The 27,703-nt window shown below is 45.6% G+C and overlaps 1 protein-coding gene across 1 annotated transcript; it reads right to left on the bottom strand.

Moving 5' to 3' along the window:
- Window positions 1-1,054: 1,054 nt before the first annotated feature.
- Window positions 1,055-16,666, bottom strand: LOC126177054 (ice-structuring glycoprotein-like). The gene is made up of 2 exons (XM_049924289.1): window positions 16,615-16,666; window positions 1,055-2,848 (listed from the first exon to the last, which is right to left on the bottom strand). The coding sequence occupies exons 1-2, from the start codon at window positions 16,636-16,638 to the stop codon at window positions 1,199-1,201; spliced, it is 1,674 nt and encodes a 557-aa protein (XP_049780246.1). The 5' UTR covers window positions 16,639-16,666; the 3' UTR covers window positions 1,055-1,198.
- Window positions 16,667-27,703: the final 11,037 nt, after the last annotated feature.

The following is a 27,703-nucleotide window of genomic DNA, read 5'->3' on the forward strand; positions in this document are numbered from 1 at the left end:
TTACAACACCCAAGGAATGTCAAAAAATCTTCCGATGTGGTCCTGGTCATTTGGTAGCTCCCATAATCTTGTTTTAATCCACGACAACGCTTGGCTTTTGCACAATGTCAGTCTTTTTTCTTCATGAAATATGTTATGGAATGTCTGAGCGTCATGTCGTCTTTCCATCTGATAAACATGTCCTTGTTTCTCTACTCTGTTATGTATTTGCCCTTCTTCCCTTTTCACACTGTCTAGGAACTTCTTTATGTCTCGACGACAATGTCTGTGTTCATACTTTTTCGTTTGTCAACCAAATCCGGACTAGTGAATAAGCTGTCGAAATAAGTACAATTACTCTATCTGATCAAATCGGGAGAAAGTGAGGTGTTTTCTCTTCAGGGTAATGACTGGCATAATTTGTGTCGTTATCAACTTATCTTGATCTTGTCTGACTACAAGAAGTATTAAACAATATCATTAACACCTACCAACTTGGAAAAATTGTTCAAATGGCTCTGAGCACTATGGGACTTAACTTCTGAGGTCATCAGTCCCCTAGAACTTAGAACTACTTAAACGTAATTAACCTAAGGACTGCACACACATCCATGTCCGAGGCAGAATTCGAACCTGCGACCGTAGCGGTCGCGCGTTTCCAGACTGTAGCGCCTAGAACCGCTCGGCCACTCCGGCCGGCGCCAACTTGAAACTCGTCATTCCAATTAGGTACAAGACAAAAAAATTGCTGCAAACTGATGTGTCCATCGAACCCAATGAAAACCAGCAGCTATGGAAAAAATGGAAATGATCGTTTAGCGTCATTGGCCCAGAGGCCCCTTGCAGGGCAGGTCCGGCCGCCTTGGTGCAGGTCTTATTACATTCGACGCCACATTGGGCGACCTGCGCGCCGGATGGGGATGTAATGATGATGAAGATAGCACAACATCCAGTCTCTAAGCAGAGAAAATCCCAGACCCAGCCGGGAATCGAACCCGAGCCCGTAGGACGGCACCCCGTCACCCTGACCACTCAGCTGACCCATTTAACAGGTTAAGACAAGGTAAAAGACATGTTTTCTGTGAGAGCAAACAATCAATGTGTTTTTATTGAAAAGTACAGAAGGAAAAGTATTTACACAGAGCAATGTTTGGCGTCTCGAAGTTAATATAACTTATAAAGCGGGGTAACATAGTTATTGATAATCGTCGACGGCGGTTTAAGCGTGTCCTACTGGCAGATTGGTGGCTGCAACCCTGAAGCCCAGGGTGTCGGCGTGGTACTTGACGCTCTGCACCAGGCCGTGCCCGTCAACGTAGGAGTAGCCACCGACAGTCGAGCCGTCGACGGCGCGGCTCTCCGTCTTGACAGAATTACTGTCGGCGTAGCCGTAGGTGTACTGGCCGAGTCCGTCCTGGACGCGATACTGGCTGGAGGCCGTCACTGGAAGGACGGCGGCGGCGGCGGGGGCGGGAGCCGCGGCGTGAGCAGCGACGACAGCGGGGGCGTGTGCAGCCACCACTGCGGGGGCGGCAGCTGCGGCGGCGGCGTTGGCAGCTGCGGCGGCGTTAGCAGCTGCGGCGGCGTTGGCAGCGTTCACAGCTGCAGCGGCATTGGCGGCGTTGACGGCGTTGGCAGCGTTCACAGCTGCAGCGGCATTGGCGGCACGTGCAGCTGCGGCGGCGTGGGCGGCGTTGGCAGCGTTGGCGGCGTTGGCGGCGTTCACAGCTGCAGCTGCATTGGCGGCGTGTGCAGCCGCAGCTGCGTTGGCGACGGCCACAGCGGGGGCGGCTGCCACAGCCGGGGCAACGGGCAGAGCCGGGCCGGCAACGACGGCCGGAGCGGCGGCAGCGTACGCCACGGCAGGACCTGCAGGTACCACCTGAGCAGGGTGGCCGGCGGCGGCCGCGTAAGAGAAGCTACGGAAGGGCGGGTTCGTGATGGTGGTGGAGCCGGGGGCGGTGGCGACGACGGGGCCGGCCGGGACGACGGCCGCGGCTGGGGCGGCGTAGGCGAGGGGGGCGGCGTGGGCGACGGGGGCGGCAGCCACCAGCCCTGCGGCTCCCAGATAGCCGGGGCTGCGCTTCCTGCGGCCCAGCAGGTGCGCCTTGGCCGCGAGGTGAGGGTCGATAGCGACAGCGGCTGCCACGGCAGTCTGAGGACTAGCGGGGACTACCTGCGGCGGGTGGAGAGAGGCGGTGCTGAAGGAATATGCGCTGGTGCCGGGCACTGTGACCACTGTGGACCCGGGGGAGGCGGCGACGACAGCGGGGGCGGCGACGACGGCGGGGGCGTGGGCGGCGTACGCCACGGGCGCTCCGAAGATTCCTCTCTTCTTGCGGCCCAGCAGGTGTGCCTTGGCCACGAGGTGTGCGGCGGCAGCGGCGGCAGCGGAAGCTGGAGCGGCTGCGACGACGGCGGGGGCGGCGGCGAGTACTGCGGGGGCGGCAGCGGGGCCGGCGTGAGCAGCGACGACGGGAGCGGGTGCGGCTACCACGGCGGGGGCGGCGGGGCCGACCGGCAGGTTGGTGGCGGCCACACGGAAGCCGTTTACGGGGTCGGAGGCGTACTGGGCGCTCTGGACGATGTTGTTGGCGTCCACGTAGGAGTAGGCGCCGGCCACGACGCCGTCGGGCGTGCGCACCTCCTGCTTGGCAGAGGGGCCGCCGTTGTAGCCGTACGCGTAGCCGCCGAGCTCGTCTTGGGCGTGGTACTGGGTCGAGATGGACGGCGGGATGACGGCGGCCGTGGGCACTGTCACTCGGACGGCGGCGGGGGCGGCGGGGGCGGCGGCGACGAGCGCCGGGGCGGCGGCCCCGAGGAAGCCGGGCTCCGCCGAAACGGCGGCCACGGCGCACGACAGGGCAACCTGCACGCAGTTTGATGGGTATATGCTATTGTAAATAATAAAAGGAGCCAAGAAAAGAGACACTGCACACAAATCCGAAGTGCCAAGATACAGAACCGATGAATCGTCGTGTTTCTACATAAATACTTGTTGTTAGACACTATTTTAGTGTAGAGCGTTAAGACATTATGCTGGTCCGTCTTCTGCTCGTTGGAACACTACGATACTCTACCTGTTCCTCGTGTCATATCAAATCCTAACAGTGCAGTGGTTTCAACTGAAGAGGGCCCCGTCGGAGATTTGAGTCCTCCCTCGGGCATGGGTGTGTGTGTGTGTTGTCCTTAGCGTAAGTTGGTCTAAGTTATATTAAGTAGTGTGTAAGTTTAGGGACCGATGACCTCAGCAGTTTGGTCCCACAGAACTTACCACAAATTTAAGACAAAAAGATTTTCAACTGAAGAGAGAGCTAACACATGGCACCTCTTCAGCATGTCCTCGCAAGTTCCTCTGTACTCACAGAGTCACGGTTACCTTATAAAATCTGTGATTTGTCTAAGTTAAATATCTTCAACTTTTCGCGGCCCTGTCAGCAACTGTATAAATATTAAATTTAATATTAATAATCAACAGCCTCAGTTGCACCGTTAACCTAGAATTAACCTAGGTTTCAGTCGGGATAACACAACCTTCTTCAGAATAAAACTACCGTTTGTCCATAGTGGGCATCGTCAAGCTAGAAATACAAATGCATAAATTATCGTCAGACTGTAAAAACTTGTCTGAGCCGAGACAGTTTCAGATATGTTTTTACAGTCTGACGATAATTTAAGGATTTGTAGTTACTGTTATTCTGAAGAAGCTTGTGTTATCCCGACTGAAACCTAGTATAATTCTAGGTAAACGGTGCAACTGAGAGTGTTGATTATTAAAATTAAAATTAATAATTTGTCCAAGTATTTAATTTAATTAGTATTTCCGTCATACCTCATGCAGACTACATACAAGATACTGTCATCTCAACCATCGTCTTCTGTTAAGCGGTGACCACGAACATCTCTGCTCTAACTGTAACTCACCGCTCCTGGTGAGCCACTTTGTAACCCAGTATCAGTTATTTGAACTCTTTACGCTTGACTCTGTGTTTCTCATCTGAACTATGCAAGGTTATAGCAGGTGAATCAATGGCTCTAGAACGCGTGCTACTCTGTACTCGCCATAGATATACAGAGAAGGAGATTTAATTTTCCGGCGTGCATACCGGTTGTCCCAGAAATTCTTACCAGACATTCCTTAAAAAAACCTGCATTTGTAATTGTTCATATTACCTTTCCATTATCTCTTCAGCTTTTTAATTAGTGTTTCATGGTCATGCCATTATTCCTTATAGTTTTACCCAGCTACTAATGCAGTTTAGCCTCTCATGTATCAACTAACTTTAAGAAAACGGCCCACTTTAAGTCATAACTTGGGATATCATAACCTTACTTGTTTTATGTCCAGAAGCCCAACGAAGAAACAGAAGTACATTAATATTTAACGCTCTAAGCAATAACTTCTATGTAACTGACATGAATAACAAGACAGACAGATTAATTTTTAGAATTGATATATCTAATAAGGAATGTTGATTTAAGGGGCGAATTAAAATTGCAAAGCTACTCTCTAAAACTGAGGACAGTTTGCAGAAGTTCGAAAACCTATTGGAGAATAGATCACAACAAATACTGATGAAATAAGTAATAAATTGAAAAAAATCATAATTCAGAATCATCAAATGATGCTGATGGATAATTCTTAATTAACTGCCAGTTGCGAACATACTAGTACCATCAGATACGATGAAATTATATACAGCAGCCCATATATCAACGATCTCACTGTAGTGACAAATAAAGCTGTTAGATCTCGTCAGAAACCTCAGAATATTAATTAACAATGGCAATACTTATTATTGTTGGCAGCACTAACGAAGAGTAGTTTTCATTTGATTTGACGGCACAATAACAGTTTGCTCATACTAGGTAATGTACATAATTTAAAATGCCAGATGATAGTCATATGATCGAACCAGTAATAAAGATATATTTTATCAGCAGTTCTGAAACATGACCCTTTTTTAAATACATAAGTGCTGAAGGTCACCTCCTTTACAAATTTTAGTAGTAATAAAATGGAGACCAAGTTGGAAAAAAAAGCTTAACGGATCGATAAAAATCCAGATGAAATAAAGAAGGAATACGATTTCAGTCTAATAGAGTAAGTGCAGAAGAACAGCAATAAAGACGAAGTAGACATTAAAATTTGAAACTCCTTTCAAGAGACAACATTTCATCATAAGGTAGTACAAATTTGAGAGTTACACCTATATACAGATTCATTTCTTCGTGGGATTGCAAACAGTTTGAGTGGTTGTGTCAACTATTAATAAAATTAAGTTCTTCACCGTTCACTCGCAGTTGATAATCTTTATCTGGCCTTCATATCACCTAACGGGTGACATTCGCATTAATTTCTACACGTGATTCCCGACGAAGCCTCCGTCAAACATCAATTCTCTCAATAACAAGTTGGCCCCCTGAGGAAAGCTAGCTGCACATAAGCTTCAATCATCTGGGTTGTATCTTCACACCTTGGGTCCACAACTAGTGTCAGAACAGAGAAAAGGCATTTAGATACTGTCTCAGTGGTTTCAGCCCCTAAATGGAGACATTAAGTGTGGTTGCATTTTATGTGTCTATGGAAGGCTTAAGAATGCTGTCCGTCAGCATCAGGATCCATCCTTTTCACTGTACTATTTCCATTGCCGCCAATTGACTAGTCGTTACACAACTGTAGACATGGTCTCGCTTCCGACACTAAACGTTTAAGCGGTCCATACGTAACCAGGTATCGTGCTAAATATACAGACATACAATAGGCTACCCTGTTTTGTGACAGAACAATCCATCGCCACAGGAAAAAAGGAAAATCATTTATTTTCCAATTAAATTTTTAAATATCCTGCAATTTTTATGTGCTACTGTACTATCTACATCATTTTGTTCCCCAAATTCAGAGGCCACAGGTCAAAGTAGGCGAGTAACAACGAATCATTTAGATACTCTTGTTTCATTGCACAGTTTATCGTGTTAATACTTACGAGTAAGTGACAATTATTGTACATTCGGAGCCAGTATTGAAGTTTTAAGGTACATTATAACTCAACGTCACTAACTATTCACCAGTGAAGCGTGGGTATCGTAATTACTAATATAATAGTATTAAAACTCATCCTATTCGACTTCATCTTTTAATGAGACCGGCTTGGTTCGTCATCCTTAATGACTACAGATCAACATTCTAACTGAAATTTATTGGTTATGTATTCGGTCTATACTTTAACTTCATTCGTTAATGTTATTATTCAAGCAATATTTGAAGAGATCGTAGATTTTATATTCAGAATTTCTGGTAAGTCTCCAGGACATAAGTTCTATTCATTATTTCGTTTGTTAAAAACTTTTTAGAGTAGCTTCTTATTGGTTTATTTTAAATTGTCTTCTGGTTCCTAACTAAGTAAAACAAATTTTCCGAATTTTCATAGCATTACTAATCGCGGCTACCTACGTAATCAGTAGATTAGTACACTTGTTTGTATACCTTATCTTCATCAATGAAATTTTAAAATATTCCATTATTCTTGTCACGGATACAAATATAATAACATTTTTCCCAGTATAACTAACCCATTCTTAAAACTTCTTACCGACATAGCACGCACACGTTGTACCTCACTTACAGAAAAACTGAATAAACCATCTGCAAAAAAATATGATCCATAAACAACCCCCTTCCTCAAATATATTACTTTCACGTCCAACAGCCTACAAGGAAACTGACAGAAGAGGCCCTCCCACGCACAGAGAAGCTATTACGGCATGCTATCAACATCATCGCATGTATTACCACGTTTATCGCCGTCTCGACAGCTGAGTAAGATGTTGCCGACCTTGAAACAATCATTACAGATGTATTACGAAAGACTGCATCGTAATGTACTTACGGGAAAAGAAACAGCGAGCCGCATTGTTCAAACACGCCCAGCAACCACTTGTGAGGAAGGAAGCGAGATCTAGAGGACGTTTAACTGTTCTCTCCGTCCCAAGAAATCTGCCGTGGGTGGGGAATCTGACCTTTTCCCTATTGGTCAACCCGTTTGTCATGTGATAAATTATCTGGATCTCGTTAGTGCCGTACATTCTTGTTTCCCTGCGTTGTTAAAGAACTTTACAATGGACTCTGGATGATTATCTCACGTCTGACTGAGTTTTATATCCTAAAACGTGTTATGGCTCTTACATATTTATTCTAGAGCGGGAAAGCTTTAACAACAGCTTTTCTTTTTATTACGGAATACTAATAATTATGCTGGACAATGATAAAGCAATCTCTCTACAGGAATTACAATGCGAACAGTCAGTGGCAGTCAGCCCGTAGTGTCAGCCCGTAGTGTAGTGTATAACAATTAACTGTTGAAGTTATTGGTCCCGATATAGATTAAAAATTAGTCAGAGAGAAAAGTGTTAGAAATCAGTTGAAAGGAAAAGAACGACTTTTTAAACATCAAAACCGGCGCCAAATTCTTGCTTGTATTAAGGAGGGAAATTTCTTGGAGCACAGTTTTCTTTGGGAGTGAAACGTGTGTATTAGGAAAACTGGAAGTGGTGAAACCGGAAGAAATTGAAATGTTGTACTATAGAAAGATGTTAAAAATTAGAAGGAGAACGTACTATGTAAAATGGTACGAGGAAGAATAGGACAGGACCGATGCCCATGAAAAACTTTTTACACAAGAAGGTGCATTTTAGTTTATCTGATAAGGCATCGAGAAAATTAACGTACTACAGGCTGAAGCTGCAGAGGGAAAATATTGTAGTGCAAAAAAAAAAGACTGTAAAATACAAAACAGTTTGCTCAAGTTGTTGAGTGTACTGTGTATCCAGACATGAAATGATTAGCATAATACGTGCTCAAGGTGACTGACATGAAATAATCCGATAGACTGGGAATTTGAAGAAAACTTGTTCAAGTCTACTTTATATTTGAGCCACGTCTTCGACTAAAGAACCACTCATTCTACTTTCAAACTCAGCCAATTGCTTCTTCAACTTGACCGCCACTTCATTCGCCTCAAACATAAAACAAAATTAGGACGAATTATTTTGCAAATTCTTTGTTCCCATAGCTACCGATAAACCGAGCGAGGTGGCGCAGTGGTTAGCACACTGGACTCGCATTTGGGAGGACGACGGTTCAATCCCGTCTCCGGCCATCCTGATTTAGGTTTTCCGTGATTTCCCTAAATCGTTTCAGGCAAATGCCGGGATGGTTCCCTTGAAAGGGCACGGCCGATTTCCTTCCCAATCCTTCCCTAACCCGAGCTTGCGCTCCGTCTCTAATAACCTCGTTGTCGACGGGACGTTAAACACTAACCACCACCAGCTACCGATAAACATCAAAAGTGGAGCTCTTGCACCTTTGTTTCTGTATTTTACACGAAACAATAGCATTGAACCTACATAAAACACGCCTAGAACCTTCGTAAAGGTTATTAACAATTAAGTTCACTGAAAGAGTCCAAAGTGATAGAGTAATTAAAAGCGGAAAAGCATAGTCACAAGAAGGGCCATGACACTGGGATAAGGCATCCATTAATACGAAGGGTAGTCAAAGTTTTAATTACCACTTCGAAAAAGTAAAGTTACATAATTAATATTTTGCTTGTTTTCAATAACTTGCAGTCCTGATACACAATGAATTCCACGTGTCACAGTATCTTAGAACGACTTTTTAAAGCCTATTGAGCATCACGCAAAATTCTGAAGATTTTTCGTTTGTTGTTGTTGTGGTCTTCAGTCCTGAGACTGGTTTGATGCAGCTCTCCGTGCTACTCTATCCTGTGCAAGCTTCTTCATCTCCCAGTACGTACTGCAGCCTACATCCTTCGGAATCTGCTTAGTGTATTCATCTCTTGGTCTCCCTCTACGATTTTTACCCTCCACGCTGCCCTCCAATACTAAACTGGTGATCCCTTGATGCCTCAGAACATGCCTACAAACCGATCCCTTCTTCTAGTCAAGTTGTGCCACAAACTCCTTTTCTCCCCAATCCTATTCAACACCTCCTCATTAGTGATGTGATCTACCCATCTAATCTTCTGCATTTTTCGTTTATTACTTGCAAATGTGGGCCCAGCAGGATGAATGGCTGCATTGTGTGATACCTGGGATCTTAACCTATTTAACAGTATAGATGGTTTCAAAAAGGCTGGGGATCTCTTCTTGTTGGTACAGATTAGCGTATCAAAGGACTTCTGTTTTAACTTTGGTGCACCACTGTTAAGACCAAAATCATTTGTATTAAGTTCTTTTATCTGAAATTCCGATAAAAAATGGAAATGAGCGTATGGCATCGTTGGCCGGGAGGCCTCTATTCGGGGAAGTTCCGTCACCAAGTGCAAGTCTTATTTCATTCGACCCCACTTTGGGCGACTTGCGCGCCGGTGATGAGGATGAAATGATGATGACAACACAACACCCAGTCCCCGAGCGGAGAAAATCTCCAACCCGGCCGGGAATCGAACCCGGGCGCGCTTGCGTGGTAGGCGAACACGTTACCACTCAGCGAAGCAGGCGGACCTGAAATTCTGATGATGGGATGTGACTATAGTGCGCAAATAAAAAGGCAAAAAACTGGTGATATAACGTTCCCGGTATTCAAGTAGGGGTCACAGGCTTCCTATCTGATTTTATGTCGCAAGTTAAATTGAAAGACTGATGACGTAAAAGTACAGGCGTTAGTCTGCAAATGCACATAGCTCCATTCCCAGCGAATACTATCCGGCCGCGTTGACTGACCGGTTCTAGGCGCTACAGTCTGCAACCGCGCGACCGCTACGGTTACAGGTTCGAATCCTGCCTCGGGCACGGGTGTGTGTGATGTCCTTAGGTTAGTTAGGTTTAAGTAGTTCTAAGTTCTAGGGAACTGTTGACCTCAGAAGTTAAGTCTAATAGTGCTCAGAGCCATTTGAACCAGTGAATACCTGACTTTCCATTTATGCGTGCAGCACACTGATATTCTCCTGGAAATCTCGCAGGTAAACGGTTCCTGTAGATTCATCTCCCACGAATCTAGCAGTACTTAATCCCTTATTGCCTTGAGCACACACCGTAGGTTAGCCTGCGGAACATACACAGTCCAGTCACGTCAATGTGACCACCGCCTACGTTCGATGTCAAGGTGCAAGAATCGCTTACAGATGGCTGGTGTCAACACTAGCAGAGGATGATATGTAGAGCGTGTCGAAGAGGCGCGGAAAGCAGTGCAGTCGCTGTACTAACGTGGAAACGGAGCGATTTATCTGACGTCCAGACGGGCAGACCATTGGCAGACCATTGGCTTCCAGGCGAAGGGTGGAAGCATTTTCTAAACGGCTAAGTCTGTAAACTGCTCAGATGCCACAGCAGTAAAAGTATACCGGGCGTGGCAAAATAGCCCCATGGGGCATAGACGACAGGGGTGAACGGCGGATGTAGAGACGAATACGAGCGAATAGACGTGCAATTGTTGAGCAACTAATCGCCTAGATGATTCAAAGGAATACCAACAGTGTCTCCTCGAGGACCTTTCAGCGGACATTGCTGCTTAAGGGCTCCTGCAGCGGGAGCCTGGATCATACACATATGCTGACTGTTAATAAAATTTTCTCGGGCTTCCAGCCGCGTCAGGTGGTTAAAATCCCACGAGCTTTCGACCGAGCTCTCCTGAGTCATTGTCAAGTGATAAGACTGACGTAGCACTTGACAATGAGTGAGGAGAGCTCGGTCGAAAGCTCGTGGGATTTTAACCACCTGACGCGGCTGGAAGCCCGAGATAATTTTATTAATTCATATCGCCGCGAAACCATGGATTCATACATGATGACTGCTATTCATCGGCGACGTAGGCTCGAATTTACATGCCAATATCGCAACTGGACGTCCACAAAGTGCTGACAGGTGTTTTTTTTTTCAGATGAATCACGTTTTATGCTCTATAGGATTCAAAGTCTGAAAGTATTTGTATGGAGTGTAGCCATGTATGGAAGTGAAACATGGACGATAAATAGTTTGGACAAGAAGAGAATAGAAGCTTTCGAAATGTGGTGCTACAGAAGAATGCTGAAGATTAGATGGGTAGATCACATAACTAATGAGGACGTATTGAATAGGATTGGGGAGAAGAGAAGTTTGTGGCACAACTTGACCAGAAGAAGGGATCGGTTGGTAGGACATGTTCTGAGGCATCAAGGGATCACCAATTTAGTATTGGAGGGCAGCGTGGTGGGTAAAAATCGTAGAGGGAGACCAAGAGATGAATACACTAAGCAGATTGAGAAGGATGTAGGTTGCAGTAAGTACTGGGAGATGAAGAAGCTTGCACAGGATAGAGTAGCATGGAGAGCTGCATCAAACCAGTCTCAGGACTGAAGACCACAACAACAACAACAACAGGATTCAAAGCTAATACCTTGCAACAATCGTCGGAAGGATCCAGGCTGGAGTGAGGGAACGTTATGGTCTGGGGAATGTTTCCAGGGTGGTCTCATCATTCTGGAAGGCATAATGGATGAACACAAGTATGCATCTATCCTTGGGGACCATTTACACCCGTATGTGCAGATTTTTTTTCCTCGGCACGATGGACAGTACAACGTCTCACAGTGTGCGTGATTGGTTCAAAGAGCAACGGACGAGTTTACCGCACTCCCCTCGCCACCAAACTCCTCGAATTTAAACCGAATCGAGAATCTGTGGGACCACTTCCTCGGGCTGTTCACACCATGGATCGTCAAAACGAGAAATCTAGGGCAGCTGGGCACGGCACTGAAATCGGCATGGCTCACATCCCTGTCGATAACTTCTAGAACGTCACTGATTCTCTTCCTGCACGTATCGCAGCAGTTCTGCTCTGCAGAAGGTGGTTATTCAGATGTTTGACAAGCGGTCACATTAACGTGACTGGAAAGTGTAGATACGGGTCTACTTACATCTACGTCTGCGTGTGTACTACGCGAGTCATCGTACGATATGCAGCGGATGGTACCTGTGATACCATCAGGCCGCGCGGGATTAGCCGATCGGTCAGAGGTGCTGCAGTCGTGGACTGTGCGGCTGGTCCCGGCGGAGGTTCGAGTCCTCCCTCGGGCATGCGTGTGTGTTTTTGTCCTTAGGATAATTTAGGTTAAGTAGTGTGTAAGCTTAGGGACTGATGACCTTAGCAGTTAAGTCCCACAAGATCTCACACACGTTTTTGGTACCATTATGATTATCCTTATACTCTCTTCCATTCACCCTTGGGGCGTGGGAAGAATGAGTGTCTATAACCTTCTGCACTTGCTCTAATCTCTCTGATTTTCTGGTCGTGGTCATTTCGTGGGAGACATGTGGGAGGAAGTAATGTTGTGCCCGACTCTTCTTGAAACGTAAGCTCCCGAAATTTCAATATTAAAGCTCTGTGTGATGCTCAACGTATCTCTTGCATAGTCTGCCAGTGAAGTCTGTTGAGTGTCTCCGTGGAGCCCACGTATTTACTAAGCCATCTTGTGATGAATGACGAAACGCACCACTCTACATTAAATCTTCTCTCTCTTTGTCTCTCTCTCTCTCTCTCTCTGTCTCTCTCTCTCTCTCTCTCTCTCTCTCTTGCGTTAATCATACTTCGTAAGCGTTCCAGACTCATGGACAATCCCGGCCGCGGTGGCCGAGCGGTTCTAGGCACTTCAGTCCGGAACCGCGTGACTGCTACGGTCGCAGGTTCGAATCCTGCCTCGGGCATGGATATGTGTGCTGCCCTTAGGTTAGTTAGGTTTAAGTAGTTCTAAGTTCCAGGGGACTGATGACCTCAGATGATAAGTCCCATAGTGCTCAGAGCCATTTGAACCATATGAACTCATGGACAATACCCAAGAATCGATCGAATAAGTGTTTTCTAGGTCTCTTCTTTCGTGGATGAACTACATTTCCTTGAGATTGTGCCAATGAATTTCAGCTTTGTATCTGCTTTGCCTACTATTTGTTTTATGTCGTCATTCCATTGCTAGGTATTTGGTGGTCAATATCGTTTCCAGAGCTTTTTCACGAATACCGTCATCAAACAAAAATAGGACTTTTAGTCTATTTACGAGCAACATGTTGCATTTATTTCCGTTTAAGGTCACATGCCAGTCCCTGCACCAATCATCGAACCTCTGAGATCATTCTGCATTTCGTGACAGTCTTCTGGGTTTGCATCCTGCAAAAAGCCCCATATGGCTACAGATGTTATGCGTAAGAGCATTTATATATATTGTAAACAGTAATGTTCCTATAACACTCGCTTGGGATACTCCAAACATTGCATAGTTAAATCTTCTTTCAGGCATATGAGTTTCAGCTTTATCTACAATAATGATAGAAGCTGAAGAAATTAAATTTGTGTCAATATCGGAGAGCGTCAGCAATACTGACGATTTAAGAAGCGGAAATCAGGGTGAAGGCGTGAGCTGAAGTCCGTGTTAGGGAGGGCATTGGACTAGGCTAGTCCAATGCTATTTTTACCTATATACTGTGGTTGTGAAATGGCTAACACATCTTCCTAGTAAGCAGGTTCAGTTCCGCCCAGTGGCACAAATTTTTACTTATTTCTTCAGGTTCTATCATTATACCAAAATTACCTTCACACCTACTGAGCTTGTCTGGTTAGAAATAAGGGTATTAATTTCTAACAATATTATGGAATTGAAAGTTGCTACTCACCATACAGCGGAGATGTTGAGGCACAACAAAAAAACTGTCACAAATAAAGCTTCTGGTCAATCAGGCCTTCGTCAACAATAGACGACACACACACACAAACGCAACTCACACACACGTGTGCTGTCTCAGGCAACTGAAATGACACTTCAGTTGCCTGAGACTTCAGTTTTGTGTGCGTGAGCTGCGTTTGCTTGTGTGTTTTTGTGTGTGTGTGTGTGTGTGTGTGTGTGTGTGTCGTCTATTGTTGACGAAGGCCTGATTGGCCGAAAGCTTTATTTGTGACAGTTTTTTTTGTTGTGCCTACCTGCGACTCAAGAATCTCCGCTATATTGTGAGTAGCAACCTTCCTTTTCATAATATTGTTTCATTCCATCCTGGATTTTCCATTGTTTGGTACTAATTTTTTTTTTGTAGGAATGCTTGAATCGAGTCACAAATCTGGTCCGATATTCGATAAACTCCTATTCTGTTCACTAAACGACTGCATTGAATGATGTCATAAAATAGCAGCCGGCCGAAGTGGCCGTGCGGTTAAAGGCGCTGCAGTCTGGAACCGCAAGACCGCTACGGTCGCAGGTTCGAATCCTGCCTCGGGCATGGATGTTTGTGATGTCCTTAGGTTAGTTAGGTTTAACTAGTTCTAAGTTCTAGGGGACTAATAACCTCAGCAGTTGAGTCCCATAGCGCTCAGAGCCATTTAGCCATAAAATAGCAGCCCTTGGGGGGACTTGTCATCAGTACTCAACTCTTCCGACCATTAATGTCTACTCCTCGATCAAATATCTTCTCAGAGCGGACCATAGCAGAAAAAAACGTTGGCGGCACGAGGCATCGGACTAGAGACTTTCGTGCAACAATGTGGCCTCTGACTCAAAGAAAATACAACCAGAATCTCACTCCGTGCAGTGTTAACAAAATTAATGTTGCAGTTTCTTATGAATGAGCCGATAACGTCAATAAATGACTCTCATGAAGAAATATACAGGTTGTTAGGGATATAAGTGCAAATATTTCTACTGATGACTGAGAACAGTGTACTGGCCAACTCCACATCAGTGTTTACTTCATTTACGGACTAATAATTATAGCTATTACAAGTATTATCTTTTTAGGTTGGCTAGTTCCTCCAAGTATGCACAGCTCAAACAAGCCATTAGCGTTTATTTTCCCCTGGGCAGTGCAGTTGCGACCGTGCAGAGAATATCATGTAGCAAATAATTAAGTGATGTGTTTACAGGGAGACTGTTAGACACAGAGAAGAAACAAACAACACATTGAATTGGGTACATATTAAAGTACCACTGATCAACCTGCATGTACAGCCGGCCGGTGTGGCCGAGCGGTTCTAGGCGCTTCAGTCCGGAACCGCGCGACCGCTATGGTCGCAGGTTCGAATCCTGCCTCGGCCATGGATGTGTCTGATGTCCTTAGGTTAGTTAGGTTTAATTAGTTCTAAGTTCTAGGCGACTGATGACCTCAGAAGTTAAGTCGCATAGTGCTCAGAGCCATTTGAGCCAAGCCAGATGAATCACATTTTATGCTCCATTGGACAGAAGGCTGTTGGCGTGCATGGCTTGAACGTCTGAAAGCAAAGGGTTCAGATTGGAGGAGATAGCTATATGCCCTGGGCGACCGTTTTCTTGGCATTCCCTCGGTAATCTCGTCGTTATGGAAGACACAGTGACTCAACACGAGTATGCATCTATCTTTGGGGACCATGTCCACCCCTACATGCTGTTTGTTTTTCCTAGGCACGATGACACCTACCAGAAGAAGAATGCAACGTGTCACACAGTTCAGAGTGTACGTGTGTGGTTGGAAGAGCACCAGGATAAGTTTGCTGTACTCCCCTGGCCACCAAACTCCTCGGATTTAAATTCAACCGAGTGTCTGTGGGACCGTCTCGATGGGGCTGTTCGTGCAATAATTCTCCAATCGAGAAACCTAGCGCTGATAGCCACAACACTCGAGTCGCCAAGGCTCCACATTCCTGCCGGCCGCTGTGGCCGAGCGGTTCTAGCCGCTTCTCAGTCGAGAACCGCGCTGCTGGTAAGGTCGCAGGTGTGTGATGTTTTTAGGTTTAAGTAGTTCTAAGTCTAGGGGACTGATGACCTCAGATGTTAAGTCCCATAGTGCTCAGAGCCATTCCGTGTTGCTTGAACTCTATGCCAGAGTATACCGACTACCCTGTTAGCTACATCATTTACATTACGTTCCACGTCTTTCACAGTAAAACTAGTGTCACCTACAAGGAGAATATCTTTTTGTGTGTAATATGCCACGTTTAGTGGCAGATAATTGATACATAACAAGAGAAACAATGGACATTGAACAGACCCCTGTAGAACCCCTCCCTTCCCCTCCCCCCCCCCTACTTTACATGGCCCCAATGAGATTCAGGCATCTTCCTTGTTTGCTGACACTGGACAACCTTCAGCTTCATACTTAGGTTAGTTAGGTTTCAGTAGTTCTGGGTTCTAGGGAACTGATGACCTCAGAAGTTAAGTCCCACAGTGCTCACAGCCATTTGAACCATTTTGAACCAGCCACAGAGTCTCTTACAGAGCTGTCAGTGATTGTATTGCAGAGCACTGTCAACATACAAACATACACACACACACACACACACACACACACAATGGAAATGGAAATGTCATGTGGCTAGGGCCTCCCGTCGGGTAGACCGTTCGCCTGGTGCAGGTCTTTCGATCTGACGCGACTTCGGCGACCTGCGCGTCGATGGGGATGAAATGATGATGATTAGGACAACACAACACCCAGTCCCTGAGCGGAGAAAATCTCCGACCCAGCCGGGAATCGAACTCGGGCCTTAGGATTGACAGTCTGTCACGCTGACCACTCAGCTACCGGGGTGGACAATGTAATGAGGATATTGCATGGTTCAGGTGCTAAGGTCTCAGGTAGGGCGTGAGTACACGCTAGATCGTCGTAGCAGCGGTGGGCGTAACTCACCAACAGGAGAGCCGGAGCGCGCATGTTGACAGTGGAGGGTGGGCGACTGTGCCTCGCCGACTGCCCCACCAGCTTATATACCGGGACGGGCCTGGCCGCCGGCCTTCCTTTCTCCCTCCCCGCGACACTGACCGCGGCGGCGGTGCTCGCATTCCTAGGCAAACGCGCGGCAGCCTCCTCCCGCAACCTGCCGTGTCGCCGACCCCTGCCAACAGGACGCCTGGACGCGCCGCAAAGGCCGCTTCCAGCGCGGGTTTCCACTATCGCGTTTACCCCTTGTAATGGATCTTTATTTACGTGACCATTACGGCCCTCCAACCCCAGTTCTCGATACCAGTACTGTCTTAGTACTTTCCTGCGAAGTACGAGGTGCATTCAAGATCTAAGGCCTCCGATTTTTTTCTCCGGACTGAAAAGAGATAGAAACATGCACATTGTTTCAAAATGAGGCCGCGTTCATTGTCAATACGTCCCAGAGATGGCAGCACCGTACGGCAGATGGAATTTTACCGCCAGCGGCGAGAATGAGAACTGTTTTATATACTTAAAATGGCGACGTTTTCCTACCTTGAACAGTGTACAATCATTCGTTTTCTGAATTTGCGTGGTGTGAAACCAACTGAAATTAATCGACAGTTGAAGGAGACATGTGGTGATGGAGTTATGGATGTGTCGAAAGTGCGTTCGTGGGTGCGACAGTTTAATGAAGGCAGAACATCATGTGACAACAAACCGAAACAACCTCGGGCTGGCACAAGCTGGTCTGACGACATGATCGAGAAAGTGGAGAGAATTGTTTTGGGGGATCGCCGAATGACTGTTGAACAGATAGCCTCCAGAGTTGGCATTTCTGTCGGTTCAGTGCACACAATCCTGCATGACGACCTGAAAATGCGAAAAGTGTCATCCAGGTGGGTGCCACGAATGCTGACGGACGACCACACGGCTGCCCGTGTGGCATGTTGCCGAGCAATGTTGACGCGCAACGACAGCACGAATGGGACTTTCTTTTCGTCGGTTGTGACAATGGATGAGACGTGGATGCCATTTTTCAATCCAGAAACAAAGCGCCAGTCAGCTCAATGGAAGCACACAGATTCACCGCCACCAAAAAAATTTCGGGTAACCGCCAGTGCTGAAAAAATGATGGTGTCCATGTTCTGGGACAGCGAGGGCGTAATGCTTACCCATTGCGTTCCAAAGGGCACTACGGCAACAGGTGCAAGCTACGAAAGTGTTTTGAAGAACAAATTCCTTACTGCACTGCAATAAAAACGTCCGGAAGGGGCTGTGCATGTGCTGTTTCACCTAGCAACGCACCCGCACATCGAGCTAACGTTACGCTACAGTTTCTTCGTGATAACAACTTTGAAGTGATTCCTCATGCTCTCTCCTCACCTGACCTGGCTCCTAGTGACTTTTGGCTTTTTCCAACAATGAAAGACACTCTCCGTGGCCGCACATTCACCAGCCGTGCTGCTATTGCCTCAGCGATTTTCCAGTGGTCAAAACAGACTCCTAAAGAAGCCTTCGCCGCCGCCATGGAATCATGGCGTCAGCGTTGTGAAAAATGTGTACGTCTGCAGGGCGATTACGTCGAGAAGAAAAATTTGTACGTCTGCAGGGCGATTACGTCGAGAAGTAACGCCAGTTTCATCGATTTCGGGTAAGTAGTTAATTAGAAAAAAAATCGGAGGCCTTAGAACTTGAATGCACCTCGAAACAGGCATATTTTTGTGACAATATTCACATTTGGTTTTATTAATGTATAGGTACTCCGATGTATCGGTATATTACAGTGATATGGTTCTTGTTTGTATTCATTTCTGTGAGACTGTCACAATCTTTGACTTACTTGCAACCGTTTTGGTGCGAATGCGCGCAGAGCAGTCTTTGTTTCAGCTTGCAGAAGTTAAGTTGTTATTTTGCTTTACAAAAGAACAGTCAAGTCTTGTGTCTGGTTAAAGTGGAAATTAAATATATGAAGATTGATACAAAACTGTTTTCTTGATGATGTGACAATTAAGAAGAAGTATATGTGAATTTACTAGAAGTTTAACAAAAATGTGGATCGTGAACACCAAGTCAAAAATTATTTCTACCATACCATTGTTCTGATCTGGGATTGTTTGATCATTAAGAATTTCCTAAAAAACGCACTTGGTAGGTCTACAAATATTGCTAAAATACAGATCTGGGCCTTCTAGCAGTCAAAGTGGAATCACCGTAGAATCAACGAGATGAGCCATAACAACTTCGAGGAAATCTACGTGGGAAACCATTCAAGATAAGTGCCAAAATTAATGACTTTTTTTACAGTGACTTCATTATTTCCATTCTGACGATACCATCCACAGTCAATAACTTTGTTGTTGTCCGATAAAGCGAACATATGCTGCGTGAGCAACATTATTAATCAGATTTCTAACCTACTTTGCAAGTGGTGGTATTGTTAGACCCTGCGATCTTAAGTCAGAAACATATACTGTCCAGTCACATTAATGTCACCCCCTCTCAAAAGCCTCAGTGACCACCTTTTACATGGCGGACCGCTGCGAGACGTGCACGAAGAGAGTCAATGAGGTTCTGGAAGGTAGTCCTCGAAGGTGCCGACAGGAATGTGGAAAAATGGTTCAAACGGCTCTAAGCACTATGGGACTTAACATCTGAGGTCAACAGTCTCCTAGACTTAGAACTACTTAAACCTAAAAACATCACACACCTGCGACCTTACCAGCAGCGCGGTTCTCGACTGAGAAGCGGCTAGAACCGCTCGGCCACAGCGGCCGGCAGGAATGTGGAGCCTTGGCGACTCGAGTGTTGTGGCTGTCAGCGCTAGGTTTCTCGATTGGGGAATTATTGCACGAACAGCCCCATCGAGACGGTCCCACAGACACTCGGTTGAATTTAAATCCGAGGAGTTTGGTGGCCAGGGGAGTACAGCAAACTTATACTGGTGCTCTTCCAACCACACACGTACACTCTGAACTGTGTGACACGTTGCATTCTTCTGCTGGTAGGTGTCATCGTGCCGAGGAAAAACAAAGATAGATGCATACTCTAGTTGAGTCACTGTGTCTTCCATAACGACGAGATTACCGAGGGAATGCCAAGAAAACGTTCCCCAGGGCATATAGCTATCTCCTCCAATCTGCACCCTTTGCTTTCAGACGTTCAAGCCATGCACGCCAACAGGCTTCTGTCCAATGGAGCATAAAATGTGATTCATCTGGCTTGGCTCAAATGGCTCTGAGCACTATGCGACTTAACTTCTGAGGTCATCAGTCGCCTAGAACTTAGAACTAATTAAACCTAACTAACCTAAGGAAATCACACACATACATGCCAGAGGCAGGATTCGAACCTGCGACCGTAGCGGTCGCTCGGATCCAGACTGTAGCGCCTAGAACCGCACGGCCACTCCGGCCGGCGTGATACATCTGAAAAGGCCCCCTGCCACCAATCAGTGGACGTCTGGTTGCGCTACTGGCGTCGAGGTTTGAACCTTCGTCGCCGGTGAACAGCGATCAGCATGTAGGTAGCCTGTGTATATGTTTGTATGTTGACAGTGCTCTGCATTAACATCACTGACAGCTCTGTAAGAGACTCTGTGGCTGATTCAAAATGGTTCAAATGGCTCTGAGCACTGTGGGACTTAACTTCTGAGGGCATCAGTTCCCTAGAACCCAGAACTACTGAAACCTAACTAACGTAAGGGCATCACACTGACCCATGCCCGAGGCAGGATTCGAACGTGCGACCGTAGCGGTCGCGCGGCTCCAGACTGTAGCGCCTAGAACCGCTTGGCCACTCCGGCCGGCTCTGTGGCTGGAAGGACTCGCAGTTACAAGTTAACAGTTAGCAGTGATGGAGGTGCCCAGTGTTAGCGCGAGCGGACGGCCTGGACGTGTGTCCGTCATGGAGATTCAATACTGGTTGGACGTGGATTGTAAAAAGTGGGTAATGGAATTATTGACGATTATATAATTTTGGGAACTGCATGTCACGGGCGATTATATAAGTTTTTGAACTGGATGTCACATGATTAAGGTAAAATCTGCTAAATACATTGTTTTCTCTGCAACAAAATCTTTCCTTTGCTAACCACAAGCCAATTAGTAGTTAGAGCCTAAAGTTATTAGAATCTTTTTATTTAGCTGGCAGTATACTTGCTGTATTTGCTGTAGGTCGGGTGATGAAGATTTTCTGTGACGTAAGTGACTTACGAAATGTAAGGGTTGTTAGGATTTCTTCTAATTCTTTTGTGTTAATTAATGCGTTGCGTTTGTGTATTGTAGTTCATTAATGAATAGAATAAGTTTGAGCTGTATTTGTTAGGGAAATTCTGTAGGTCACTATTGAAGCGATAAAGACAAGCAAAGTGACAGTACTTCAGTTTCACTCAGCAGTTTTAGAAGGTTCAGTTGCATTAAGCAATTTAAGTAAAAACGTAGAAGTTTCACCTTCTCAGTTATTTCAGTAGGTAAAAATTTATATTTAGAAGTTTCAAGCGTGGTTGCATAAACCAGGCACCTGCTGCAGACCCCACACGCAACAAAGTTCGCTAAACGGTCGTTGAGAGGACGCTTTTCGTAGCGCCTAGGTTCACCTGGCCAGTCAGTTGCTCAAGAGTTGCACACCTATCCGACCCTGCACATCTCCCTAACCGTCTTTCACCTCTGGCCTGTACCACAGTTGCCGCTGCTGCGGTTTTGGATAAAGGACATTTTACCATGAACGTTATACTTTGATCACGGCGGCGCCCTGAAAGCTTAGAAACTTAGCCGTTTCGGAAATGCTTCTATCTCTGGTCTGAACACCAATGATCATGCCCTTTTAGACATAAGATAAATCGTTCCTTTTCGTGTAACGACAACTACCGCTCTGGCACGCATTATACGCCCTCCACCGCTAGTGCTGCCACATGCCGTCACTGAGTGGTTATTGCACGTTGACGTCGAATACAGGCGGTGGTCACATTAGTGTGACTGATCCGTGTGCACTACTGACCATTAAAATTGCTACACCAAGAAGAAATGCAGATGATAAACGGGTATTCATTGGACAAAGATATTATACTAGAACTGACATGTGATTAAATTTTCACGCAGTTTCGGTGCATAGATCCTGATAATTCAGTACCCAGAACAACCACCTCTGACCGTAATAACGGCCTTGATACGCCTAGGCATTGAGTCAAACAGAGCTTGGGTGGCATGTACAGGTACAGCTGCCCACGCAGCTTCAACACGATACCACAGTTCATCAAAAGTAGTGACTGGCGTATTGTGACGAGCCACTTGCTCGGCCACCATTGACCAGACGTTTTCAATTGGTGAGCTGGCTAGAGCAGCAGTCGAACATTTACTGTATCCAGAAAGGCGCGTACAGGACCTGCAACATGCGGTCGTGAATTATCCTGCTGAAATGTAGGGTTTCACAGAGATCGAATGAAAGGAAGAGCCACGGATCGTAACACATGTGTAATGTAACGTCCACTCTTCAAAGTGCCGTCAATGCGAAAAAAAGGTGACCGAGACGAGTAACCAATGGCACCCCATACCATCACGCCGGGTGATACGCCAGTATGGCAATGACGAATACACGCTTCCAATATTCGTTCACCGCTATGTCGCCAAACACGGATGCGATGATCATTATGCTGTAAACAGAACCTGGATTCATCCGAAAAAATGATGTTTTGCCATTCGTGCACCCAGGTTCGTCGTTGAGTACACCATCGCAGGCGCTCCTGTCTGTGATGCAGCGTCAAGGGTAACCGCAGCAATGGTCTCCGAGCTGATAGTCCATGCTGCTGCAAACGTCGTCGAACTGTTCGTGCAGATGGTTGTTGTCTTGCAAACGTCCCCATCTGTTGACTCAGGGATCGAGACGTGGCTGCACGATCCGTTACAGCCGTGCGGATAAGATGCCTGTCATCTCGACTGATAGTGATACGAGGCCGTTGGGATCCAGCACGGCGTTCCGTATTACCCTTCTGAACCCACCGATTCCATATTCTGCTAACAGTCATTGGATCTCGACCAACGCGAGAAGCAATGTCGCGATACGCTAAACTGCAATCGCGATAGGCTACAATCCGACCTTTATCAAAGTCGGAAACGTGATGGTACGTATTTCTCCTCCTTACACGAGGCATCACAACGACGTTTCACCAGGCAACGCCGGTCAACTGCTGTTTGTGTATGAGAAATCGGTTGGAAACTTTCCTCATGTCAGCACGTTGTAGGTGTCGCCACCCGAGCCAACCTTGTGTGAATGCTCTGAAAAGCTAATAATTTACATATCACAGCATCTTCTTCCTGTCGGTTAAATTTCGCGTCTGTAGTACGCCATGTTCGTGGTGTAGCAATTTTAATGGCCAGTAGTGTAAATAGTAAATACCCAGTGACTGGGGATGTTGCTGATTCCCTATTCTATTTCCACAGCTCTGCACTCTTACCAAAATTTTTGCAGCTAAAAAAACTTACAAGTTCAACTGAAACTGAAACACACAGTACGATCTCTGACTTCGTTTTAGCATTCCCTTCAAGAGACGGACTGATAACCTTAGTAGTTGAGCCGCTTTAATCAACGCACCAACCAGCCAGTCTTCGAAATAGATTACTGCACCATCTGGAAATCGGTTTTGACAACCAGTATTCAAATTCAGCTAATGTTCGATGCGAAGGAATACATTACCCATCATACACTGTTGATCAAAATCTTAATGGCTCTCTGTCAACGATAACGAGAAGCACCCAACTTGCACATGCAGATGCGCCTAGCCCAATTGCTTTGCACAACTGCACGGACTATTCTATCACATCTCCCTCGTCAGTCTAAATTACCATTCAGCCTCAATCCACTTGGTATCCTCCCTAAACTGGAACAGGCACGCAGTGGTTCTCCAACTGTATCGGAATAGCACCACACCATCGAACGAAACGACAGGTATCTGAGTCTTGAAAAGGTCTCTGGAACCACGTAGTTTCATTTGATTAAAGCATCTATGCCTAGGTTTCAGGCAGGATCGCCCGTTTCATTCAATGATGTGTTATTCCAATACAGTTGGAGAGCCTCTGCTATGCTGTTTGACGATGATGATGATGATGATGTTTGGTATGTGGGGCGCTCAACTGCGCGGTGATCAGCGCCCGTACAAATTCCCAACCATTGCTCAGCCCAGTTTCGCCACTTTCATGAATGATGATGAAACGATGAGGACAACACAAACACATAGTCATCTCGAGGCAGGGGAAAATCCCTGACCGCGACGGGAATCGAACGCTAGACCCCGTGCTCGGGAAGCGAGAACGCAACCGTGAGACCACGAGCTGCGGACTATACTGTTCCAGTTCTTCAGGAATACCAAGTTGGCTGAGGCGTGAATGGGTATTGGGTTTGAGAAGGAAGACGTGCTAGGGTAGTCCGTGCAGCTTTATAAAGCCACTGTGCCTGGATGGCGCAGTGGTTAGTGCATATGCCTAGTGAGCGGGAGAACCCCGTTAATAATCCCGGCCTTGGTACAGAGTTTAATTCGATACTTCACTCTGTTTATATGCACCAAAGATATTTTACTTATTCTCGTGTAGAGTGCAGTAGAAAGGATACATGATTAAACTTGTAGATGATTTGAGTGATGCACGGTGCGATATTTAGTATACAGAGCTGGTACCTCTGCTAGCAGCAATGGATCTACCCGAGAGGCTATCGAGTCGAAATGTCTTGGATGACAGCTACGGATACCTCATTCCGTGATACTTCAACTCTGTGCTTGAGCATATCTATCGTAATTGCTGGCAAGTGTTAGCTGGCCAGTCTCTCGGTAATCCATCACCAGATTTTCGCGGTGGCTGAGAGATCTGGAGAATGTGTTGGCCAGGGAAAGAGTGGAACACCAGCAATTGGGAGGTAGTCACCCCACACCGTCACGCCAGGTACTGGCCTCACGTGTCGATCACGAATACACTCTGGCACCGTTCATTCACCTTGGGGCCTCACCTTACGGATGCCTCTATTATGATGACTTACGCATTACCGGAGACGTTGTCATTGCCACCTGCGTCTATTTTTGTTGGCCGGCCACTGTGGCCGAACGGTTCTAGGCGCCTCAGTTCGGAACCGTGCTGCTGGTACGGTCGCAGGTTCGAATCCTGCCTCGGACATGGATGTGTGTGATGTTCTTAGGTTAGTTAGTTTCAAGTAGTTCTAAGTCTAGGGGACTGATGACCTCAGATGTTAAGTTCCGTAGTGCTTAGAGCCATTTGAACCATGTCCATTGTTATTGGTCACACCACTATCGATCAGCCAATCTCTGCTTGCGCCTCTTGGGAAGCAGCAGCAGTGGTTTTAGCTGTGCGGATGGTCCAGATTTCGTCGAACTGTACGTGTGTCTTTGTGAAAACAAACCCGTTCCCCGACTTGAGGTACGCTACATGGCTGCAATAACCTGCGCGGCCGTGCGAACGGTGAGTTTGTCATGTTAGGTGACTGTTGCGCGAAGCAGTTGAGGTCCTACATGGGCTTGAGTATGACCCTTTGAACCCATGCACTCCATTTTCGCATGACAGACCTGGTATCACGAACAACATGAGCAGCAATATCACCGTACAATAATCCAAAGTCTTGACAGGCAACGTACCTGACGCTGTCGAATTACGACAATTGCTGAAAGATGCGATTAGAATTAGAAACCCGCCTCATAAATCTCCTTACATATACACTATTTCGATATAGCTGTAGATGGCATAATACTTACTTACTTTCTGAGATTGCGCTGAAATGCTAACCATTTGCATGTCCAAACACGCCAATTTTTTGATGACAGTTTGATGCTGTCTTCATGGTGTTGTAAGTTTAGTGGCCAGCAGTATCTTTTTTTCTCAGTATAAGTACACTGTGACTCAAAAATAAAAACAAAGAGAAGAGGAGAAACTCGTCAACATATAACTTGAGCACTGGCTTCGTTACACCGAATATTTCGATATTTCCATTGGAAATTTCTAGACAACATAGAATATATCAGAAAATGAACTATGTGTACGTTCTGAACACTACTTTAACACATCTAAAGAATCGTGTATGTCATCGGACACACAATCGCAGAGTTCAAACACCGTATCGAGGGAACTTGTCGTTCCACTGACACCATGAGCTTTACATCTCGCCCGCAGAACGTTTAGAAAGCGCACTGAAACATGCATCCGGTAAAATGGATATTAGTTTTATAAACATTTCGCCACCAGAACATCCACCTGAACACAGCCTATTACGTGCAACACGTTGCACGCATCCCTAATACTTTAAACGCTCTAGCTCTCTAACTATAATTGATTGTCATTTCATTTAAATTTATTTGTACACAACTGGTTCAAATGCTTCAGCTATATGATAGAAAATAGAAAAAATAATGTTCTATTAAAAATAAATATAACTTGTTGCTGTAACGCTCTAGAAAATAACTAAAAGAACTATGTTCGTAATTCTGCAGAATGAACAAAGTTTTCTTCGTTAAAGTGTCGAAATAAGTATTCTTTTCTAAATAAATATTCTTTCCCTTTATAATTTTATGTTACACAGAAAATCACATGGGTTTACAACCTGTATGTATCTAAATGTAGACCACTGAAGCTTCATTTGAATTCGTTTAATGAACGGATGTTTTAATATACATCTCCGGATATGGGTTCCCATTCAAACTATTATGCTCACAGAGCCATTCATACTTATCCGGAGTATTTGGGAATACCCCGTCTAGTTCACTGAAAACGAGAAAAATGTTTCTGTACGTGCAGATGTATAGCCAGGTACTGCTTTACACATGAGTATTTAGACACTTTCCATTCGCCGAATTTATTTTATCAGGAAATAGAAAAATAATCGTTTTGTGTCTACAGTTCGTTATTACTTTTCTCGTTTCGGTCATAGTGTGGCTATATAGCGACCTTAGACGATGGTTATTAAAATATGTGCAATACGGTGCGTAAAATATTTGTTAAAATCACAATGACGATCTAGCGCTATCACTCGCATTCGCATACACATTCATATTCAAGCACGTAAAAGCCTTTGCGTCCAGATTCCCTGTCGCAGCGTGAATACACAGAAAGAAACGTGATTGGATGATCATCTACAAACATATGAGCCAGTCACCCCAGAAACGAAATATATGTCTCACATCACTCTTTAGATCGGTGGTATTACAACACGTACCACGTTTATCTCTTAGTCATACCACACATGGTTGATTTTCGTACCAGTTATTTAAACGTGTGGTGGGAATACACCAGACATTACTGGTTCACCGTAAACAACGACAGGTTAGTCACATACAGAGACAATTCCGCCTCCTTTACTTTTCGGTCACTCTGTAAGTACCATTTCGATTCGAGAGCTCAAATTATCCGTAAATTCTTACATATATGTGTGTCAGATCTGAACTCATGGACCTAAATCACATCCCATCACACCACGTGAGGAAACGTTTGTACATTGCGACAAAATTTGCTCACGAACTTTGCATCCACTTCTGTGAGACAGTGTCACTGTCAAACAGTGCCGTAAAAAAAAGTTATATGGGAAGCGATAGGAGGAACTATTACTGTAAAATGACCATCAAACCGTTCTTCTGATTCCTGTGTAAAAAAGGAGTATTGTTTTCAAAGATAACTAGAAGTAATGCTGAATAAAATTTAGGCCAATTTCTTCTTTGCTCTTTCGTTTAGAGCAGAGTGTAGTGAATTTTCAGAGAAATTCCACAAAAGCGCCTTTTTGATGCTGTTTCGTAAGGTACGCAGAACGATTGGAGGCCTTAATGCAGGTCAGGGGAAGCTCTCAGCCCCAGCAGCGGTGAATGTACCAGAAAGTGATCTGCCAAGAGTTTGGTCGATGATTCTGCAAAATGGTAAATGTTCTTCATAGGTGAGAATGAGGTCAAAAAACACTTCCCATCGCAGGAGCGACACGCGGTCTTAACTGTACGACTAAATTCAATGGTGACTGCAAAGCACAGCGATGCCTCAGGAGCTGCAGTTTCCCGCCACACAGGCTCAGAGAACTTAACCTGTTTACAAGATGTTCAGCAGTG

The sequence above is a fragment of the Schistocerca cancellata genome, chromosome 3 (genome assembly GCF_023864275.1).
Source record: "Schistocerca cancellata isolate TAMUIC-IGC-003103 chromosome 3, iqSchCanc2.1, whole genome shotgun sequence".
Taxonomy (NCBI): domain Eukaryota; kingdom Metazoa; phylum Arthropoda; class Insecta; order Orthoptera; family Acrididae; genus Schistocerca; species Schistocerca cancellata.

Coding starts and splice junctions, on each gene's coding strand:
- LOC126177054 (XM_049924289.1), bottom strand. CDS start 16,638: ATGCGCGCTCCGGCTCTCCTGTTG. Junction 2,849..16,614: donor GCGCTCCGGCTCTCCTGTTG/GTGAGTTACGCC, acceptor AACTGCGTGCAG/GTTGCCCTGTCGTGCGCCGT.